Source organism: Erithacus rubecula (assembly GCF_903797595.1).
Source record: "Erithacus rubecula genome assembly, chromosome: 3".
Lineage (NCBI taxonomy): Eukaryota > Metazoa > Chordata > Aves > Passeriformes > Muscicapidae > Erithacus > Erithacus rubecula.
Window position 1 is genome coordinate 62,895,014 of NC_136689.1, and position 18,953 is coordinate 62,913,966.

General features: G+C 40.7%; 1 protein-coding gene across 4 annotated transcripts in view; it reads right to left on the reverse strand.

Moving 5' to 3' along the window:
- Positions 1-18,953, reverse strand: part of HIVEP1 (HIVEP zinc finger 1) — a 126,273-nt gene that overhangs the window by 32,031 nt on the left and 75,289 nt on the right. For all 4 annotated transcript variants that reach the window (XM_079300822.1, XM_079300823.1, XM_079300824.1 and 1 more), the window contains one exon: positions 854-6,789. In XM_079300822.1, the coding sequence (XP_079156948.1) occupies positions 854-6,789 (5,936 nt within the window). The remainder of the gene's footprint in view (positions 1-853; positions 6,790-18,953) is intronic.

Sequence of the window (18,953 nt, forward strand, 5' to 3'; positions counted from 1 at the left end):
ACAGCAGTGGTTCAGTCATAAGGAACACCAAATCCAGTCTTCACCAAACAGCTTTGCTCCTGTCCATAACAAAACTGTCCAGCAAGTAAAATCTTGATCATTTCTCTGCAGCCCAAAGCAGCTAAGGAAATAATGAGACTATTTTGCTCTGCCACTTCGGACTCTTGAATGATGTGGCTTTTTATGTGGGTCACAACCTTTGCCTGGATTACATTCCTCAGCACAAGATTTAATGTTATCTTTGGAGTCATATCAATCCAATAAGTTGTCAGTGGTTTTATGGCAGTGGAAATTTTGTTTAAACCTTGCTATTTTTGTTATTATTTCACATAACTGATTAACCTAGGTGGGAGAAAGAGAAATGGTCCTCTTAAAATTAAATGATCAGTGAGGGTGAAAACTTGTTTTTCATCGTGTATCCATGGACACATGTCCAAGAACTCTTTTGAAGCAAAAAATACACCTATTGTTATTTCCTTAGATGACTTTTAAGGCAAAATATGCAATTGTGATCTTAAATTAATTTAAGTTAGAAGCGTTAAAAAAATATTTATATCAGACTTATTTTGTTCTACCCTTTGCATGACAAAAAATTGCTAAACACTTATAAATACTTAATACACAAATTTATGCCCAGGAACTAATTTCCATTAAAAAATGATAAATCCTTACGAACAGGTTTCCTAATTGAATTACTTAAGATCTTTTAGCAGTTTGATCCAGCATAATTAGAATAAATAAGCACATATATGGTATGTGTCAGGCATATCACATTCTCCTAAATATGAAGAAGCATGATTCCAAAGCAAATCCTCTGTAAATGATCAGAATATATTAAACATAGCATAAATACCTTGGTCAAGCTGTTCTTCCACTTGCTTGAATAGACCAATACATCAGATCTGGGGTGTGTAGTTCTTGCTAGAGTGTACAGTGGTTTCTCAACTTTTTGTTTGGAATTGAGGAGGGAGAGAGCTACCTTTGTCGACAAACCGAGTGGATTAGGGTTGTTGGGACTAATGGTCCATGTGGAATAGGCAGAGATTTTTTGATCATTTTGCAGCAGATGCAATGGTTTTCTCTTCATCAGGTAACACCAGGTAAAATTTGTTGTGGTCTTGAGGCTTGGAAAGGACAACCTCTGTATTTCTCCTGCATTCATCACAGCCAGTGTCACTACAGGCTTTGCCTGGCCCGGGCTGCTGACGTGAGCACTCTCATCACTGTTACTTGGGGATCTTCTCTCTTGGCTGCTACTTACAGCCTTGAGAAGAGAACCCTGGCTACTCACTGGAGACAATTCAGAAGGCTTCCTGACTACAAACACCGGTGATGTGGAAGACTTAAGGTCTTCAGATTCTGGTGACTTCTTTAGGGTTTCTGAAACCCCAGTGTCAGAAGATTGATGGTCAGGAGGGTCTGAAGTACTGGCCATGTTGCTTTTTTCGTGCTGTGTACCAACATCAGGATCCAAGAGGTGATTTTCAAGAGGCTCTGTGGTGCAAACCTGTCTTACCAAAACTGGTTTCTTTTGCTTACTAGTAGGGTCATTAGATCTAACGCTCAGTGAGTGTGATGGTCTAGCATCTGTCATGCAAGCAGCTCCACTCTCCTCTTTAACACGCTTTTGCTGTTTTTCCATGGCAATATCTAAACTGTTTGCTGGGGAAAGCATTCGTTTACTTGAAGCTGTAACTTCTGGTTGAGGGAAGAGCCCGCTAACTGGCACTTTCTGAATGATATTCAAAGAGCTTGACAAAGGTGAATTTCTGGTTCCACTTTCCAGTGGTGAATTTTCAAATTCAAATGAATTTGGCAAAGTCCTCTGATGATCTTTGTGAGATTTTGGCAGCTGAGTTTTGCCTTCAAGAGTTGGCACTGTCACAACATTTGTTTTGCAGACGGACTGATTGCCCTGATCCTGGGTCACTAAAATGTGAGGCAGGGGTGTAACAGTTGCAAAGCCATAGGATGGCATACTGCTCTGAATACGGACGGGAACCACAAACGGAGGAATCTGATGGATCTGACTGCTGCAGTTATTAGGAACAATTTGCTTTAGAGGAGGCACAGAGTATGGGTTAGACATGTCAGAGAGTTTTGTCTGCACTTCAAAGGAAGATGCATTCTGGTCTACCCCAACTTGACTTGGACCAGTCTGAGCTGATAAAGTATTTTTTAGTAATTTAGAAGAGTATGGCTGACCTATATGTAATGTTTTAACTTGAAGTTGATACTTTGGAGCAAAACAGTCCTTTTTTTCATCAGGATGACAAGAAAGCGAGTTCGTGCTTGCTTGCTCCCCTTGGGCTGATGTTTTAGTAGGTGGCTGGGAAGGCTGATGAGTCAAGGATGGTTGGCCTTGATTATTCAACATGTGATCTAGAGGCTGCTGTGCTGAAGATAGGCTAACAGGATTACAATCTTGAATTGCTGAATGGGGCCTGGAGTTAGTCTGTGAATGCTGAGTACTTGAAGGAAACTCCACCAAGGATTTGCTAGAGGTCTGCAGCCTGTGCAATGGCACTGTGGACACATCTGTGGCATGAGCTGTCTGCAATGAAGAAGTTGATTTCACTTGAGGCTGTTGATTTTCTGGAGAAATATTTAAAGATATCTGTCTTACAAATGGCCCCCTCCTCCTTTCTAGCAGAGGCACGTGTCCAGCAGCTCCATTTGCAGATGACACTTTTGGAGTGGCTACCTCTACAAGCGAGACAGGTTTTGATGGAGACATGCTTCCACAGTCAAAAGACTTACTCCTGTAGTCCACAACCTCCATGGAGGGCTGCGTGCAGCTGATCTGCTCTGAGGCAGCACGTCTCATTTCCCGGTAATGAGGTCCAGGCACTGCCAGTGCGTGTGAGCCAGCAGGAATCATGAGGAATTCTGAAGACTTACTAACAGGCTCTGCTTTGGGAAGGTTCTCAGCCTTTAAAGTGTCATCTTTATCAAATGAAGTTGAGAAACTGGAGGCATGAGACAAGCTACTCTCCCGACTTAGGCTTCTGGAAAGTGTGGAGTCAACGCTTGATTCAGCAGATGAATGTTCCATTTCAGCCAACCGAATTCTCTTCTTCTTTGGTGGAAGCTTTTCTGTCGGCAATTTCGACAGCGTTTCACTGCGTTGTGGCCAGTTAAACCTTTCTGTCTTTTCCGGGTCGTTGCATTGGTTTTCTTGCTCTCTGTCTGGTTCTTCTGTGACCAGTATTTCAGGAACCTGGATGTTATGCTGGCGAACGAGTCTTGATGGCTGAAGTGGAGCACTCCTCTCATTAGAAACTAATTGGCTTCCCTGAACTTCCCCTCTGGGTAGTTCTGATGACAAGGGTTGGTGACGCTGGGGAGTGCTCAGATGAGAGTGTCTGTCTTCTTGGATTACAACTGTATTCAAAGAGCGGTGCTTTGCAGCCTTGTTGGGCTCTTGAGAAGAAACTGGTGATACTCTTTCAAATGACTCTGATTTCTCAAATGAGCTATTTCTGCTCAGTGAATTCGTGTGCTGTATTACTGAAATGCCAGTCCCTTGTCTCTTCAACTCCACCTTTTCTTGCAAAGAACTTGCCTGCTTTTCAATGAGTGGAGCCATCTTTGGCTCAGTAGTCTGATCTGTGCCGCGAGCCACAAGCTGAATTTGGGAATTCTGAAGCAGAAGTTTGCTTGGTTGTTGTGATCCCACCACGGTTGTGGCACTGTGTTTTGACAGACTGGAAGAATTTGCTGGCTTGCTTTGGCCTTCTGTGTTCTTCGATGGTACGCTCGTATCATTTTGCTGTGGGTCATCATCATCACCAACACTTTTCATTTTCCTTCTTTTCCTTATCTGGGGTGTCTGCTCCCAGACACCAGTTGAAGTTGTGACTCTGTAATGTAGAATTTGAGGCTGTGTACTGTTTGGAGCAGTTTTGTGTTCAGGCTCCCGGATTGCTGCTTTAGTTTTAGGTCCATGCAACTCTGAACAATAAAATTTCTTGTGGTTTTCAAAATTTTCCAGTTTTCTATATCTGTTCCTGCAGGTTTCACATTCAAACATTGTTCCTCGCACCTGAGGGGACTTCTTTGTTTTTTCTAAATTTGATCCCTGTGCCAGGGATTTGCTCCTTTGCAGTAAGGATTCATTTGATAAATTACACCCCAGATAACCTTCTTCTACTGATCGCACTGGTCCAAGACCTTGGCCGTCACCAGTAGAAGAATCTTCTATTGCTGCCTGTCTAACCAGGGTCCGAGGATGTCCACCTTGGTTCAGTGGAGTGGCGGGTCCTGACACAAAAACATCATCATATAAAGAACCAATTTTATCATCAAATGACTGGCTTCCTCGAAGGGGATGGGAGGGAGGTATGACATTAGAAGGTACTGCTGAGTAACTGGTGGTAGGCATGGAATTACTTCGAGTTATAGGTAAACAGTCAAGGGATGGTACAGAAAGAAGGAAAACTTGCTTGGATTTCTCAGTGGGTGTGAAAGGAGACTTTGGTATATCAGAACTTGAGCTAGTTCTTCTTCCCATGGGCTTTAAATCAAACTGGAAAGAATCCTTAAATATGTAGGATTTTGGTGAATCTATGCTTCCTCTTCTCGAAAGAGATGTTCTTCTTGGTTTCACACTATCTAACTGCTTGTCATCCACAACGGCCTCATTATCAGAAATTAACTTTGAGATACGCTCCTCAAGAGTTTTTGTAGCCAAGGGAGGTCGCATTTGGCCAGAGAGAATCAGATTTTTTTCAGCACAAACAGTTTGCACCACTGATGCTACCATGCCACTTGCTCGTGGCACACAGGGCAGATTTTTATTTGGATCTTTCTCAGAGGTCAACAACCCCCTTACAAAAGGAGCTGGAGGGCTCATTGTTTGATCGGCACTTTCAGAACGAGAGAAATAACCAGAATCAGTACTACCTAAACTTCTAGGGCTTAAAAGACATTTTCCTTGCTGATCTTGAGAACCATCAGTTGCCTGTTGTCTCTGGAGTTGAGCATGCCCTGGTCCTCCTGCTGATCCTGGCTGTTCCTCTAACAAGCCTGCTTCCATCTTCTGGTGCTGCTTTACGTCATTCTCCTTGAATGAGGCTGCATTTGTTAAATTTGACTGAAGAGGTGTGACTTTAGAATCTCCTTTTCTCTGTGCTGCAGAAAGCTCAGGTGCTGGCTCTGTCACTTTTGGGCTATCGGCCCTCAATGGAGAAACATTTACAGGATGAACTACTACTTTTGGTAAAGCTGCCCTTACTTGAGGCTCTGCATCATGTAATGAAGAGTCACCTGGTATACAGTCTGGGTTGTTTAATGGAATAGGGCTTCCTTTCTGCAGTGTTTCTGCACTCGAAATGACTTTCACTAATTGTGCAGGTTCCAGTTCTTGATCATCTTGCCTTTCATCTGCAGTGCCTTCATCTTCACTTTCACCACTTTCTTCCACATCTGAATGAATGCTAAGTGCTTTGTCTGAGTCATGAGATAAGAAGAGGCCACCTGAATCTGGTTGTAGGACAAGTCCAAGTTTGATGGCGTGTGCATGAGATTTTTTGTGCTTGTAGAGATTGCTTTTGGTTTTAAATGAAAACCCACACGTCACACAAGGATATGGTCGCTCTCCAGTATGGGATCGGATGTGCTTTTGGAGAACACTGGGCTTGGCACAGGCCCGATTGCAATACTCACAGACATATTTCCCTAGCTTTTTAGGCTTCTGGTCTTTCAAGAGGTTACATATTTGTTCTACACCATGGTTTACAACTGATGCTATCTGGGCTGAATTATACACCGGACCTATAGACAAGTGTGTTGAACTCGATGTGTTAATTGACAATGGTGAAGACGAACTAGCTACTAACGGGTTTTGAGAAAAAACCTGAGTTACAGTGGAAGATGAGGTGTGAACGACAGACGATGTCACTGCTATGCTGTAGATCTGCTGGAGCTTGGGATTTTCTTGACTCTGCTGTTGCACCAGCGACCTAGTTAAACTTGGACACATAACAACCTGGTGATTTTGCTGACTGGTCTTAGTAATAAGGTCTTGTGAATGAGAAACTGATTGGCCTTGTGCTTGTCCAGTCTTGGCTGTTGTTGCTACATGCACACTGTTCAACGGGTAATAGTGAGGTCCAGCTGCAAACTCCTGCTGTGACAAAGTAGACTGATTTTGGACACTTATTGTATTGGACGTGAGACTAGAAGAGGTGCTTACAGTTTTATTTGGTCTCAGTTTCTCTATTTGCATTCCATAAGGGGGGCACTCTTGTGCTAAGGTGTTCAGTTCAGGCTCCATAGCTTTTAGTAAGACATCGAATGCAGTACGTGTACACGGGGACGACGTACTGCAATCAACAAAATTAATACATTCATTACTGTCAGTCTTTGTATTACTTGATGAGGAGTTTGAGGGAGGCTTCCTCTCTGAGTTCAGTTGGTTTGCATCAGTATCCCCCGCTGCCTGTTTACACAAATCTAAGGACTGATGCGCCAGTGAAAGCTTTGTCTGCATTGATGTCTCAGATTTGGTTGTTTCAACACTTATCTCGCTGCTAAGTGCTCCCCCATTCTGTTTGGTACATTGATTTCCATTTTGCACGGGCAGGTGATCCTTTGCCCTGGCATGTTCGGAGGCATCCGGAAGAGCTTTTAGCGGTGAAGGGTCTACATTTTGCTTAACCTTGGCTTCAGCAGGGTTTCTCAAAGGCGATTTTGGTATTTTTTTAAGATGGTTTTCAGACACAATCTTTTTTCTTTTCACACCTTTAATTGTATCTTGGGTTCCTCTAGTACCAGCATCAGTGATTTCTGTTAAAACAGAAAGAGAATAAAAAAGAATATTCAAACTGGATAATGCAGTATATTTTTTATTTATATCATTTTACCATCTCTAAGTTTCAACAGTAAGCCCTGGGGCAACAGGACTGTCTGTCTCTCCAGCCTCCAATACTTTCAGTTAACAGTAAGTGTATCTTAGAGAAGATCTATTTTGCTCATCTAAGATGAGCAATGCTTTCTAACTAAAGCTTGAAGACATTACAAAAGTAATTTGCTATAGGAAAAGCTTCAAAGGAAATGTAAGAAAAAGAAGGCTACTGAAGGAATATTTTAGCAACTCCTTTTCAGACAAGTTCAGAAGCCTCTCTCTTACACTAGTTTAAGAATTTAAATTATTATAGGAGGAAAATGAAAAACCAAGACACATATGTAATGTTTGTTGCTTTTTCCATCTATATGTTCCCGTAGTCAAGGAATGAACACAACTTCCTCATGGTTATATTTGTAAGTAGATTTATCACGGAAATGGCACAACCACCCACACCATCTGTCAAATACTATATTTCAGAACTCCAATTACTGAATTTCAATAGCCTTTCAGATGAGCAACTACTGTGGATGAATAAAATCAGTCACACTTAAATGACTTCCTATTTGTGCATCATGAAACAAAATAAACTAAATCTGAATTATTTCATTACTAGCTACACTTGTTGCTGATTTTAAGCAGCTATGCATGCAGAGTTTCAGGGGGGTAGGGAATAGCAAATGAATTGGAGCATTATTCAGCAGAATAATAATTTTGTGGGAAGAACTTGCATTTGTAGGCAGTCCAATTCCCTCTATAACAAAAACCACAAATAGACTGAATTTCAATGTTGATACACAGCAGCTTTTTTTTTTTTTAGTGGATATCCAAGTTACAAACCTTTGTCTACCTGAAAGGTATGATAATCTATCAGCTTTTTTTTTTTTTTACTTCTATGCTAAGATAGACGCAGTCACAGCCACTGCCTCCACTAGCTTCACTGGGAGGACAGAGGAAGCTAAATATTAAATTAATGCAAATTCATTTTTTTAGGCTTTAACAACTCCTTCATCATGCTGTTAGCAAAACCCCTACTCGTCTGACTGCCAATATTAAAAGTAAAGGAGGAATCCAATGTGACTGGAGGGCTGATGGCTCTGGGAAGGCTCAGACACATTTTGGGGAAGCAGCACTGAATAACCCTATGTAGGTTTTCCTGCATGAGTAACTCAGGAACAGAGGTTTATGTGCACTTGTAAGTAAAGAACAGCCTTAGAACAACATATAAAGGGGTGGAATCCTCACAGTCAGCTTCACAAGGAGGCAAGTGGAGGAAGCTCAGACTTCCCAGTACCCATCAGCCCTACAGCCCCCTGGACTGGCACAAGGACTGTCCTCTTGCAGAAACACCAGCTGGATTCCATACTGTGATGAGAGGGAAGCCAATGCATTGTGTGCATCTGACAAGAGATACTGTAGTTGATGAATCCAGAGTGAAATTCCTGCTCAGTGTAGAGGAAATCCAGGCAATGCCTAAAGCATGTGTAGCAGAAGAGAATGCAAAGTGACCAGTAGGGGAAAAAAAGAAAAGATGTTACGTTTTCTCCATGCCAGAGCACAACCCAGCTGGGATGTGTGGTAATGCCAGATACTTGGAATTTCAAAACCTAATTTCTGCCTTGATGCCAACTTAATTATACACATATATTCCGTTAGGGTGAATGGATATTCAGATTACCCTGCAAACTGAAAGATTAAAGACAACATATCACACAATGTGCTGGTTTTGGCTGGGGTAGAGTTAACCTCCTTTACAGTGGCTAGAATGGGAATTACAGAGTCTTGGCTGCTGGCTGGGGTGAAACCACAGCACACATAATTCATTGCATTCCTCTCCCAGCCCTACTAGCAAAAGCTTACCTATGAAGAGTAAGAGTCTGTTTTGCCACATTCAGCAGTCTCTTGAAAGAGATGCTTGATTCCATTGCCAGAACTACTGCCTCCATATCCCAGTTCTGGTAACTTTGTGCTCCTCTTGGGCATCCAGAGAGAAATTTCTGCGGCAATTGTTCATTTAACCTCTAAATGAACTTTGGATTTATTGCTGTATCATCAAAGCCTATTCCTATTAGGCTGGATTTAACATATTCCAAGCCAAGTAGTCTCCCATCATGTTTTGTACTTTCCATTGCCTCATAATTTAATAGTGACTTAAGACTAATAAGTAATCATTCATATAATGAAGGGTGAATTCTTTACAATTCATAGTCTATTCCAACTGCTTTTTCTTCAATAACAACAAAAACCAGTTTTACACAAATCAAAGAGAAAATAACAAGGTAATTACATAAAAGTGTGCTTTTAGCCATGCTTTGGTGATCTCTCTGAAACATGGCCACGTTAATTGCGCATAAGTGATTCCTTTTATGCACACACTGCAGCTTTTGTGCTGTCATAATCACGCCTCCACACCAATCACACTCCGGTGTTTTTACCGGAGCACTAGGGGAAGAGCTGGGCAGATTACACAGCTAGGAAAGTAAGAGTGCCATGAATTGCAAACATCCAAGCAAATGTACACAAAAAAAAGACCACGTTGTTTCATACTGCAGCAATTGAACAATCAAATGATGTGGTGCTTCCTGATATATTGGAATATTCACAGCTACTGTTTCTGGGTTTCAACCATACAGTGCCAAAGAACAAGGATACTCAACCTGCACAGTGTGCTGGTGAACTGGAAACCAACATAGCTGAAAGATAAAATGTGGCTTACAAAAGCCTTAAAGGAAGTAAAAATGTGCCTCTAATCTATCAATCAAGCAATTAAAAAGATTCATTCACTTTGAATAACAAGATCAGAATTTTCCATAATCTCTTTACTGCTTTACTTTTAAAAATGCTGTTTGACACATGCCAGAGTATAAAAACTGTTTGGAAACTTTAAAGGAAAAAAAAAAAGAATAAACAAAAGCAAGTTATGTGTTGCATTACATATTGAAAAAGTGGGGTTTTTTCAATCTTTAGTACAATTGTGCTGCTTCTATACCAATAAAATTCTAGTCTACATAAATATTGAGAACTAATTTCTTATTTGTATCTCTGCCTCTACATGTTTGTGATTGCAGAGTGACAGAATTCCTTCAGTGTATCCATCTATAAAATCTAGGAAAATGTACTTATTTGACAATGACTTTATATGACTTAAAAATTGTTTAAGACTCATGTTCTACCCTAATCCTGGATAATTTAGAAATCTTTATTATTATTCTTTGGAAATATTCACCTTATGTGTGCTAACAACCAAATTTCTGGCATATCTGGAAAAAAACAAAAGAACTACCAACAACTTTGTTTCACTTATTTTTAGCTGGTCATTGTTCTTTTCTAAGTCTTTGCTTTGCATTCCCAGTTTATACTAAAGATATTCCATCACACGTTTCTTAATCTACAGCTACATGATTGCACAAAGGTCAACTGCATCAATATTTCCAGAGGCATCAACAAAACTGGCAGAAAGCATCAGTCCCCAAATGCTAAGGACTCCTCTGCCTTTCAACTTTCAAGAGTATGATGACTTCCCCACACCAACACTGAACAAAAACTTTTTTCATCATGTGGGAAAAAAGTACAAAGTTGATCTGCTTTTCTTTCTGTCACACCATGTGCTCTGCTCACCCCTTCTGCAGTCACCCAGCCATTCTCATCATTCAGTGGTAACTCCCCTTTTCCTCTGGTGGTGAAGTGGTATTTTTGAGAACTGCTGTCACCTCAATCAGGTGTCTAGAAAGAATCTTTCTCATAAAGCTGTATTACATCAAATAGGATTAAGTTACCCAGGCCAGAAGAAGAGGGGACAATGCCACTGTGCTCAGTACATCACTTTTCACATTCCAGGGACACCAGAACATCTTTTTGTGCTTTGCCTGGTTGGCTTTGTTCTGCCTGCTTTCAAGATTTTCCACTTAATCCCTTTGTTTCAGCATGAATTCTGCACTCAAAACATGACAAGAAAAAACTGACGTTTCTAAACATGATTTTTTTCACCTACAATTTCTCTGATGCACTTCACTCCATGCACAGGAAATAGAACAAAAGAACACAGGTGTGATGGTGTAGATAGCAATCTGTGAAGTAGCTCACACAGCAAATAAGGGAAGTTATAAGTGATCTGATTTTTTCTTGCAAAGCATTTACTGGTGAACCAGACAGTGTCTTGACAAAATGATCTCAATGGTTTTAAGTAACTTCCAGAACTGCCTGTCTCAAAGCCTACATGTTATTATAACACCTACTCTCTTTCTCTCCCTTCTAATAGTGCTTTGAACTTATATAAAAGAGGAAGAGGGAACCAAGGAAGGGCACCACTCCCTTCTCCCTCAGTGTCACCCTGTGAACATGGAGCAAGCAACCACTATCTGTCTCTGCAGTCCAGTGAGCACCATAATTTTCATCTCATGCACTCACTTGACATTGCAGAATTTTAAAAAATCACTGTTGGCTCCTATACAAAGACCATACCTTCAAATCCAAGAGCCAGATTTTTAGCTCCTAATCTGTACTTTGGCTCTCAGGGCACTGCAAGTAAGACCAAGTCTCTTCTGAAAGTCTTCAACTACTAATTGATGTCTTAAATGAATGGCTAAGAGGTTCCTCTGACACCCAAAAATGCTAGTGATCCAAAGATTGAAGGGTTCCCAAAAGAGAGAGACTTATTCTGGTTTAAGATAAGCTTACATACTCTTTAATTTTGATTTCACCAAAACTATCAAAAGCACTCATGAATCACCTCACTGGGTCTGTTTCCATGAATAAGTAAAGAACATGATTATAAAATAAAAAATAAGTCTTGCTGGCAAATATAAGGCCACCAGAACTCACATTAAATGCAGCAAGTAATAACTAAATATTCATTTTTTAATAAATTACCTTTTTAGGTAATTTGGCTTCATACCGCTTCCTACATGTTAAGAACAGCCATAAATATTTTCCCTAAAATTACATTTTTCCCAAACAACAAAACCTTGACTACATAACACATCCATACAACTATAAAAATATTCATAGCCAACAAGTCAGCACAAAGATTTGAACATGATTAACACGAGTGCCATGTTTAATTTTGAGTTCAAATAGAATAGGATTTTAAAGCAAATCACCAACAATTTTAACAGTCTTATTTCAGGTGCCTGATTTCAGACTTCATGAAGTGTCCAGGGGGTGGTTGCTCCCTGTCTCAGAGGTCAGGAGGCAAGTGACAGAACTTGGGGCAGTACAAGGCAGCAGTGGTATTTGAAAACTCCTGTCAGCAGGATTAATGCATGTTTATGTACTTTTATTACTGAGAACACCAGTCCAAACATATCTAGAGCAGACCTTTAAAAACATTGGATTTGTATGTAAAGAACATTTTAACATGGATTAGCTGAAAAGAAAAGCAGGGAGGAGCTTTGACATTCAAAGGCTAAAGCAATATGACAGGGATTGGATCAACTGTTCACCAGTGCCAATGTTTGTCCTTTTATTCATACCAGCAAACAGCAGATGATTCCATAGGGCATGGATAAAGTGAGTATGGCTTCAGGATTTCACACTGTCTGTAAGGACATGATTATTTTTCTTGGTGTTTTTAACAGACAATGTTGATATGTGACCCATCAGAGATACTGTACTGGCTGTCAGGCAGAGGTTCCCCAATCCTCTTTCAAGGATCATTTCACACCAGATTTCTGTACTGGAATGACTAATTTATCAGCATAATCCCCTACACCATCTCCAAAAAAGGTGCACCTGTGTTAATATATAGTACCTGCACCCATCTGAATGCCACTAACTTCAATAACTGTATAACTTCAATAACTGCATACACTTTTGTAAAGTCAAATTAAATTTTAATGCTCCCTACCATCACACCCTGGCAAGCCCATAAAATCAGTATTTCTTAAGTTCATATATTAAAAGCAATTGTAGAGAAATATATATTGATCTATACACACACCAAGAAATCACATCCAGTACCTCTGCCACTGAGTGAATTTTCCAAACTGAAAACTGATATTTCATACCATCACAAAACAATTCAGGTGGGAAGGGACCTCCGAAAACCTCTAGTCCAGCCTCCTGCTCAAATCAGGACCAGCTATGGGATCAGACCTGAGTCCACAGGGCTTTGAAGTATAAAGTATTGGACACCTTCAAGGAGGGAGTCTACACAGGTTCTATAAGCAACATCTTTCATTGCTTGTCTGTCCTTGAAGGGAACAAGCCAGTCTGCACCACTCTTGTTTCAACTTGTTCCTATTGCCTCTCATCCTCTCACCATTTTCCACTGTGAAGAATGTGACTACATGAAAACCACCTCCAAAACCACCTTTTCTCAAGCCTGAATGAGCTTCCCTCAGCTTCTCCTCAGAGGGCAAATGCTCCTGCCCTGATGGTTGTGGTGCCTCAACACTGAATTCATTTCAGGTTTCTGATGTTCCTCCTGCACTGGGGGGAGTGGGGTGCTGCTGGTATAACTGGAGTATCTAAAAATGCTTCAAGAATTGCTGAGTACTCCTTCTTCTTCTCCTTCTCCTGATGTGATCATGCTTTCATCCACGCAGCCCAGGATGCTGTGACCTCCCCTGCAGCCAGGTGTGCTGCTGGTGGGTGCCCAGCTTGCTGCCCACCACCCCCAGGGCCTTTCCACAGAGCTGCTCTCTGGCCTGTCAGTCCCCAGCCTGGGGCTCCTCCCGCCTGGGTGCAGGGCTCTGCATTTGTACCTGTTGAACTGCTACTCTGGTTGTCCACTCAGCCAACCTCACCTGGATATAGCAATATTGTGGGAAACAGTGTCCCCTTGTCCCCAGCTCTATACTAGAAGCCATTTTATCATAGTTATCAGAGGTCACATCAATTTCCATTGTTGTGAGACTGGAACAGATAAAGCTGAATGTCTGTAAAGTACTTTTGCTCATGTTCATATCCAAGACACGGTTTGCATGCTTCCAACAGGTCTTCATCTTGTTAAGTCATCATGATCAGAATACACATCAATGATACATTCTCTCACTACACCAGGAACAGCATCTCCAGGAATCCTGCTTTTCTATTTTCCTTTTCCCATTTGAACTTTCATTGTGAAACAAATCCCACCACTAAATTCTGTTCACATTTCATCTCACTAATGGCAAAACTAACAGGCCCCTCAACAAAACCAATGCAATATAAAAACAATCTGCTCATAGGGAAATTTGGGGTTTTCAACTACAGACATTCCAAGAAATACCTACATTGCTGGCTACAAAAAATAAGCAATTGCAACAAACTGGCAAATATTATTTAATAATGTTTAGTATAAATGGTAAAGTTTAAACTCCACAATCTACTGCTTCCACTAATTCCGTGTTTACAGGAGTGAACTGGGAAGGTATGTGAAGGTAACATTGAGGAAAGGAAGAAGCATTTCTTGCCTTTGAGTAAAGTTTCTCTGAAATAACAGACCTGCCTATTCTTCTCTCGTGAGGGGGAGAGCAGCTGGTGTGGGAGTGAGCAAGGGGCTCCTCAGCCCCCAGGTTTCAGGACCTCCCTCACCAGTGTTCAAGTTGCAAAGTTACAGTGGAGCTGAAAGGGGAGAATAATGCTCTGGACCAATCGAAGCTACAGTGAAGAGACACAGATATGATCCAGTCATTAATTCAAACCATAAAAGAACCAGGAACACACATAAGCTCCTGAGTGAAATAGAGCAACTGACAGGTTTAAAGGTTCCAGCCTCAAAGGTGTCCTCTGGGCTAGTCCTCATAAATGGTGAAACACATTGCGAGGGCAGAGGGCAGAGCGGATCAGCTCTATAAATTGTGCAATAACATTTCAGCATAAGGAAAGGGAGACACCTTCGCCCCCAGGCACAGGGCTTGGACTTATCAGGAAGCTCTTCTGTGATCCAGTTTCATCTCAGGTGTGAGAGCCTGCCAACCCTTGTTTGGCCTTAGGACAGGTAAAGAGTAAATGATAAGCTGCAGTCTGGGGCTGTCTTCCTGGTGGCACCTTTTCAAGACAAGCTTGACTTCTGACGAAATGTAAAGGAATAACTGCCCTATGCTAACAAGACCAAGAAACACCTCCAGTTTGGTCTCATTTGGTGCATCTAGCATCTCAAGTAAAGAAAGTAATAACCAGTAGATTTTTAGCCATAAAATCAGCATGCTTGATGAGGAAGACACTGAAGATCAAACAGCAGTAAACATCTGACAACTGAGGTAACATGAGAGCTTCAACTGAGAAAGTCCAACGTCCATATGCAAACAGGAATCAAATGCAACACTTCAACACATCTGAAAATCTCTGACCAAAGTGAAATAGGATTTTTTTCCCCAAAAAAGAATTAATTTCCTGCCCAGCATGACACACAATAAGTGAAACATACCATTTGATACTGATCGAGATTTCCCGCCATTATTGTGGTGTAAGAAACAGAGGAAAGCAATGCAAACACAGCAGACACTGATGGCACAGGGTATGGTTAATGCCTAACTACACACATGAAATGGAAATGTATGAACATTCAGCAAGGGTGTATAGTACAGCATTTTAAACATCCTGAAAAATAATTGAAATGTTTGCCATATTAAGGCATATAGGCCTGTGGCATTAATTTACTGGCTCTCTCTGTATTATAGCTCTTTAACAACTCTATAATCTACACAGAATCCTCCATACTAATCTTAGAAAAGTAATCACAATTAGGTACTGTTAAGATAAAGCACATTGACTATGAGTGTGTCGAGACAATGCTATGATAACTCACATCACCAGCCATCACAGCCTGAGAAGTTCTTCCTTGCTGGGCACTCCAAAGACAAGCAAAAAGACAAGATGACTCCCAAAAGGCACATTAATGAGCTCCCAGTCAAAGCCAAAGGAGAAACCAGTTCCACCTAATTATCCATGTAAAAATAAAAGCTTCCTAAATCTAAATCGTTAGAGCAAGTACACTGCCAGAAATTAACTAAAATAGCTCAGGGATATCCGGAAATTTTCCTTGAGTGCCAGGCAATGCTGTCAACAGTTTCATAACTAAAGTACCTGTCTATAATTTAAGGATGTCCAGTTGTTACTGGAAAGTTAAGATTTGGCTAGAAAATCATTAGAACAACTTCCACCTCTAACACGGCTTTAGGAAGAAAAGCCACGGAAACAGAATGACAGGCTCATGAAACAGCAGCCAGTCTAAGGGTTTTCAGCAACTGCTACATGGCCAGATGAGACACTGAATACAAAATATCCAAACAGGAGTCTGGGGAGAAAAAACACAAATGAAAGGAACAAGATGTTAACTAAGCCATCCTTGCACATAATGATCTTCTAACAGAACAAGCTCCTCAGTCACATTCTCTGCATTTCTTTAACATAATCTTTCATTTGAAAAGCAGGGATCAAATGGAGCAATTTCCATACTGCCTGTAGCAACTCACTAGAAATGAAGAGCAGGAAAGAGCTCACGCCTAACAACCTGATTTAAAGACAGAGAAAGGAATAGGAGGTTTGCCAAAGAGCTAGGAGAAGTCCCTTACAGCAGGTCTTTCTTCTGGGGCTAAATGGTGCTTTTAACATGACAAATGCAGAGAAAAAGTCAATTTGACTGAAATCTAGATGTCCTAACCATGGAATATCCAGACTCTGGAAACTGTTTTTTCATGTTGCAGGTGGGAATGATGATCTCCCCAGGGTAGGTTTGCTTCAGCATCAGTGGGAGGCTCCCAATTCTGAGACCTCCGAGCTACTCAGAGTCCTTCCCCCAGCCTCACCTGCCCTTTATCCACAAATGTGCACAGTCTCTCTTTTTGCCCTCTTACACATCTCACACATATGTTCAAGGAGATTCCCAGGAAATGCTCCATCCAGGTCAGCCCATAAGCATATAATTATTAAGAGACTGGTACATTTTATCCAAGTCATCACTCGTCATCCATTTATATATTGCATTTTCCCTTCCAAAGCAGACCAAAGGAAACCAACAACTCCCTGAGCTAAAGGAGTATCAGGAAAGTATAAAAAAACCCCACTCATTACTCATATGCAAGGCAGACTACAAGGAAGCTAACAAGTAAAAACCTTGCATTTCCACAACTGGCTTGCTCCCAGCTCACATCAGCTAAAATTAGCACCCTATTGAATTTACTATGCGCGTGTGCGTAGGTATGCTCTCAAATTAGCCAGTTTGTTAGCTCAGCATCCTCCCACCACAAAAATGAGCTTGTTCTGGCCTCAGATTCTATAAAGTTGAAAGAAATCCTTCTATTCATTACAGCAGGACTAAGCTCAAAATGTTGCTGTGTCTGAAAATATAGCCACTGATTTAACAATGTACTGTACAGTGGATTTGGAATTAGATAGTTTCCATTTACTTCCATCAGGGAGATGTTTTTCCAATGACTGTTTTATAATGTTAATTTATAAAATGTCCCTTTGAAAATTATACTTGCAGGTTGGAATCTCTTCTGCTGAACTGTCACTCAGAAAATTTGCTATACTTGTCAGGAGAAGTCAAAATACCATTACTTTATTATCTCATTAATGCTTTAACCAAGTTCTCACAATAGCTCCAAAGGATGAATTTCAATTTAAAACTGTAAATCTGTTTGTCTGCCTGTCAAAACAACACCAGCTCTTGCTATGTCTAGCACCAGCAATGGATATACCAAGCAGATTTCATCTGCTAGTAGTCTAAACTAAATGTACTAAACTGAAGAAAATTAAAATAGAAATAACAGATACAGACATTGACTCACAACACAGGAGGTTTACAGGAGCCAGAAAACTTCCCTGGGTTAAGCCCATATTCTAATGTTGTCTCTCAGAGCAAAGAACACATAAACATCTCCATTTTTATCAGTTTGCCCCCACTGGCTAAGTGGGAACATCAAAATGTACTTAACCATTAAAGACCAGAGCAAAGAAAAATTAGGTTAAATTATATCAGAGACTATTTCTGTTCCCACAGAAGTCAGGAGAGTTTTCTCACTGTTCTTTGTGGGCACAAGCCCCTGCATTGAATGTGCCTGAAGACAGAAAGAACCTTTCAAGTTGTCACTGTTGTTATTAGTAGCACTGTTCCTTCAATGTGAAATCCTTCAATGTGAAAACATCAGAGATTTTAAGAATAGCTGTGACTTTATGAAAACGTGACATCTTGTATGACACGAGCTATAGACACAAATAGTTCCTGCATTAAGCCAATCATAGATGTCTGAGCTGATGTAAATATTTCCGGAAGACATTTCAGTCTTGAATTAAAGCCTTATAGATTGACATGCAGAGAACAATTTAAATAAACTACCTCTCAGATGTATTGACATACTTAAACGCAGATACAAATACCTGATGAAATCAGGTATCAGGAAAATGCACAAGTGAATTGCTTGAAATCTCACTGCTAAGTGGTAGTTTTGAACACTTGGAAAGTAAAAGCAAGGAATTTCTGGTGTATGTCAAAAAATAAAAAAAGCTAATCCTCTCATCAGCATTAAGTAACAAACACAACATTACTGTAACTTGCCATTTTGGAGGATTATACACTCCCATTTAGAATGACTGTATTTCTAGCCCATGGAGTTGCTGAAGATAAGGATGAAAAGATTAAAAAAAAAAAAAAATTAACTTTGGACCTCAGTTAAATACCTTGCCCAAGAGTAATGCGGTTTCCTACAAATACAAAACAGAAAGAAAGTGTTTCGGACTAATGAAAGTACATTAGTACCACACAGCAACAAAGAATCCTGAGCGCTCCTGTGCCTGTGAACCTCCTGGAAAAATTCAGGGAAACATCTGTGGAGGATGATGTCACACTAAGCTAGTAAATCAAAACATGTAAATTGTTTGGCATCACATTTCCAGATTTGTGCTTCATATCTCCTCTTCTCATTCCACTTTGTATTTTCCCCAAGTACAAGAATACAGTATTGACTGCAGCTGTCTGGCTGTGTTCAATGCCAGGTTTGATGAGCCTTTGAGCAACCTGGTCTAGTGAAGGTGTTCCTGCCCATGACAGGGAGTCTGGAAGAGGCTAGAACTAGATGATCTTTAAGGTCCCTTCCAAACCAAACTATTCTATGACTCTGTGACAGCCTAGGGAGCAGGGCACACAACCAACATGCAGCTCTCCCACCTGCTTTTTTGGAGA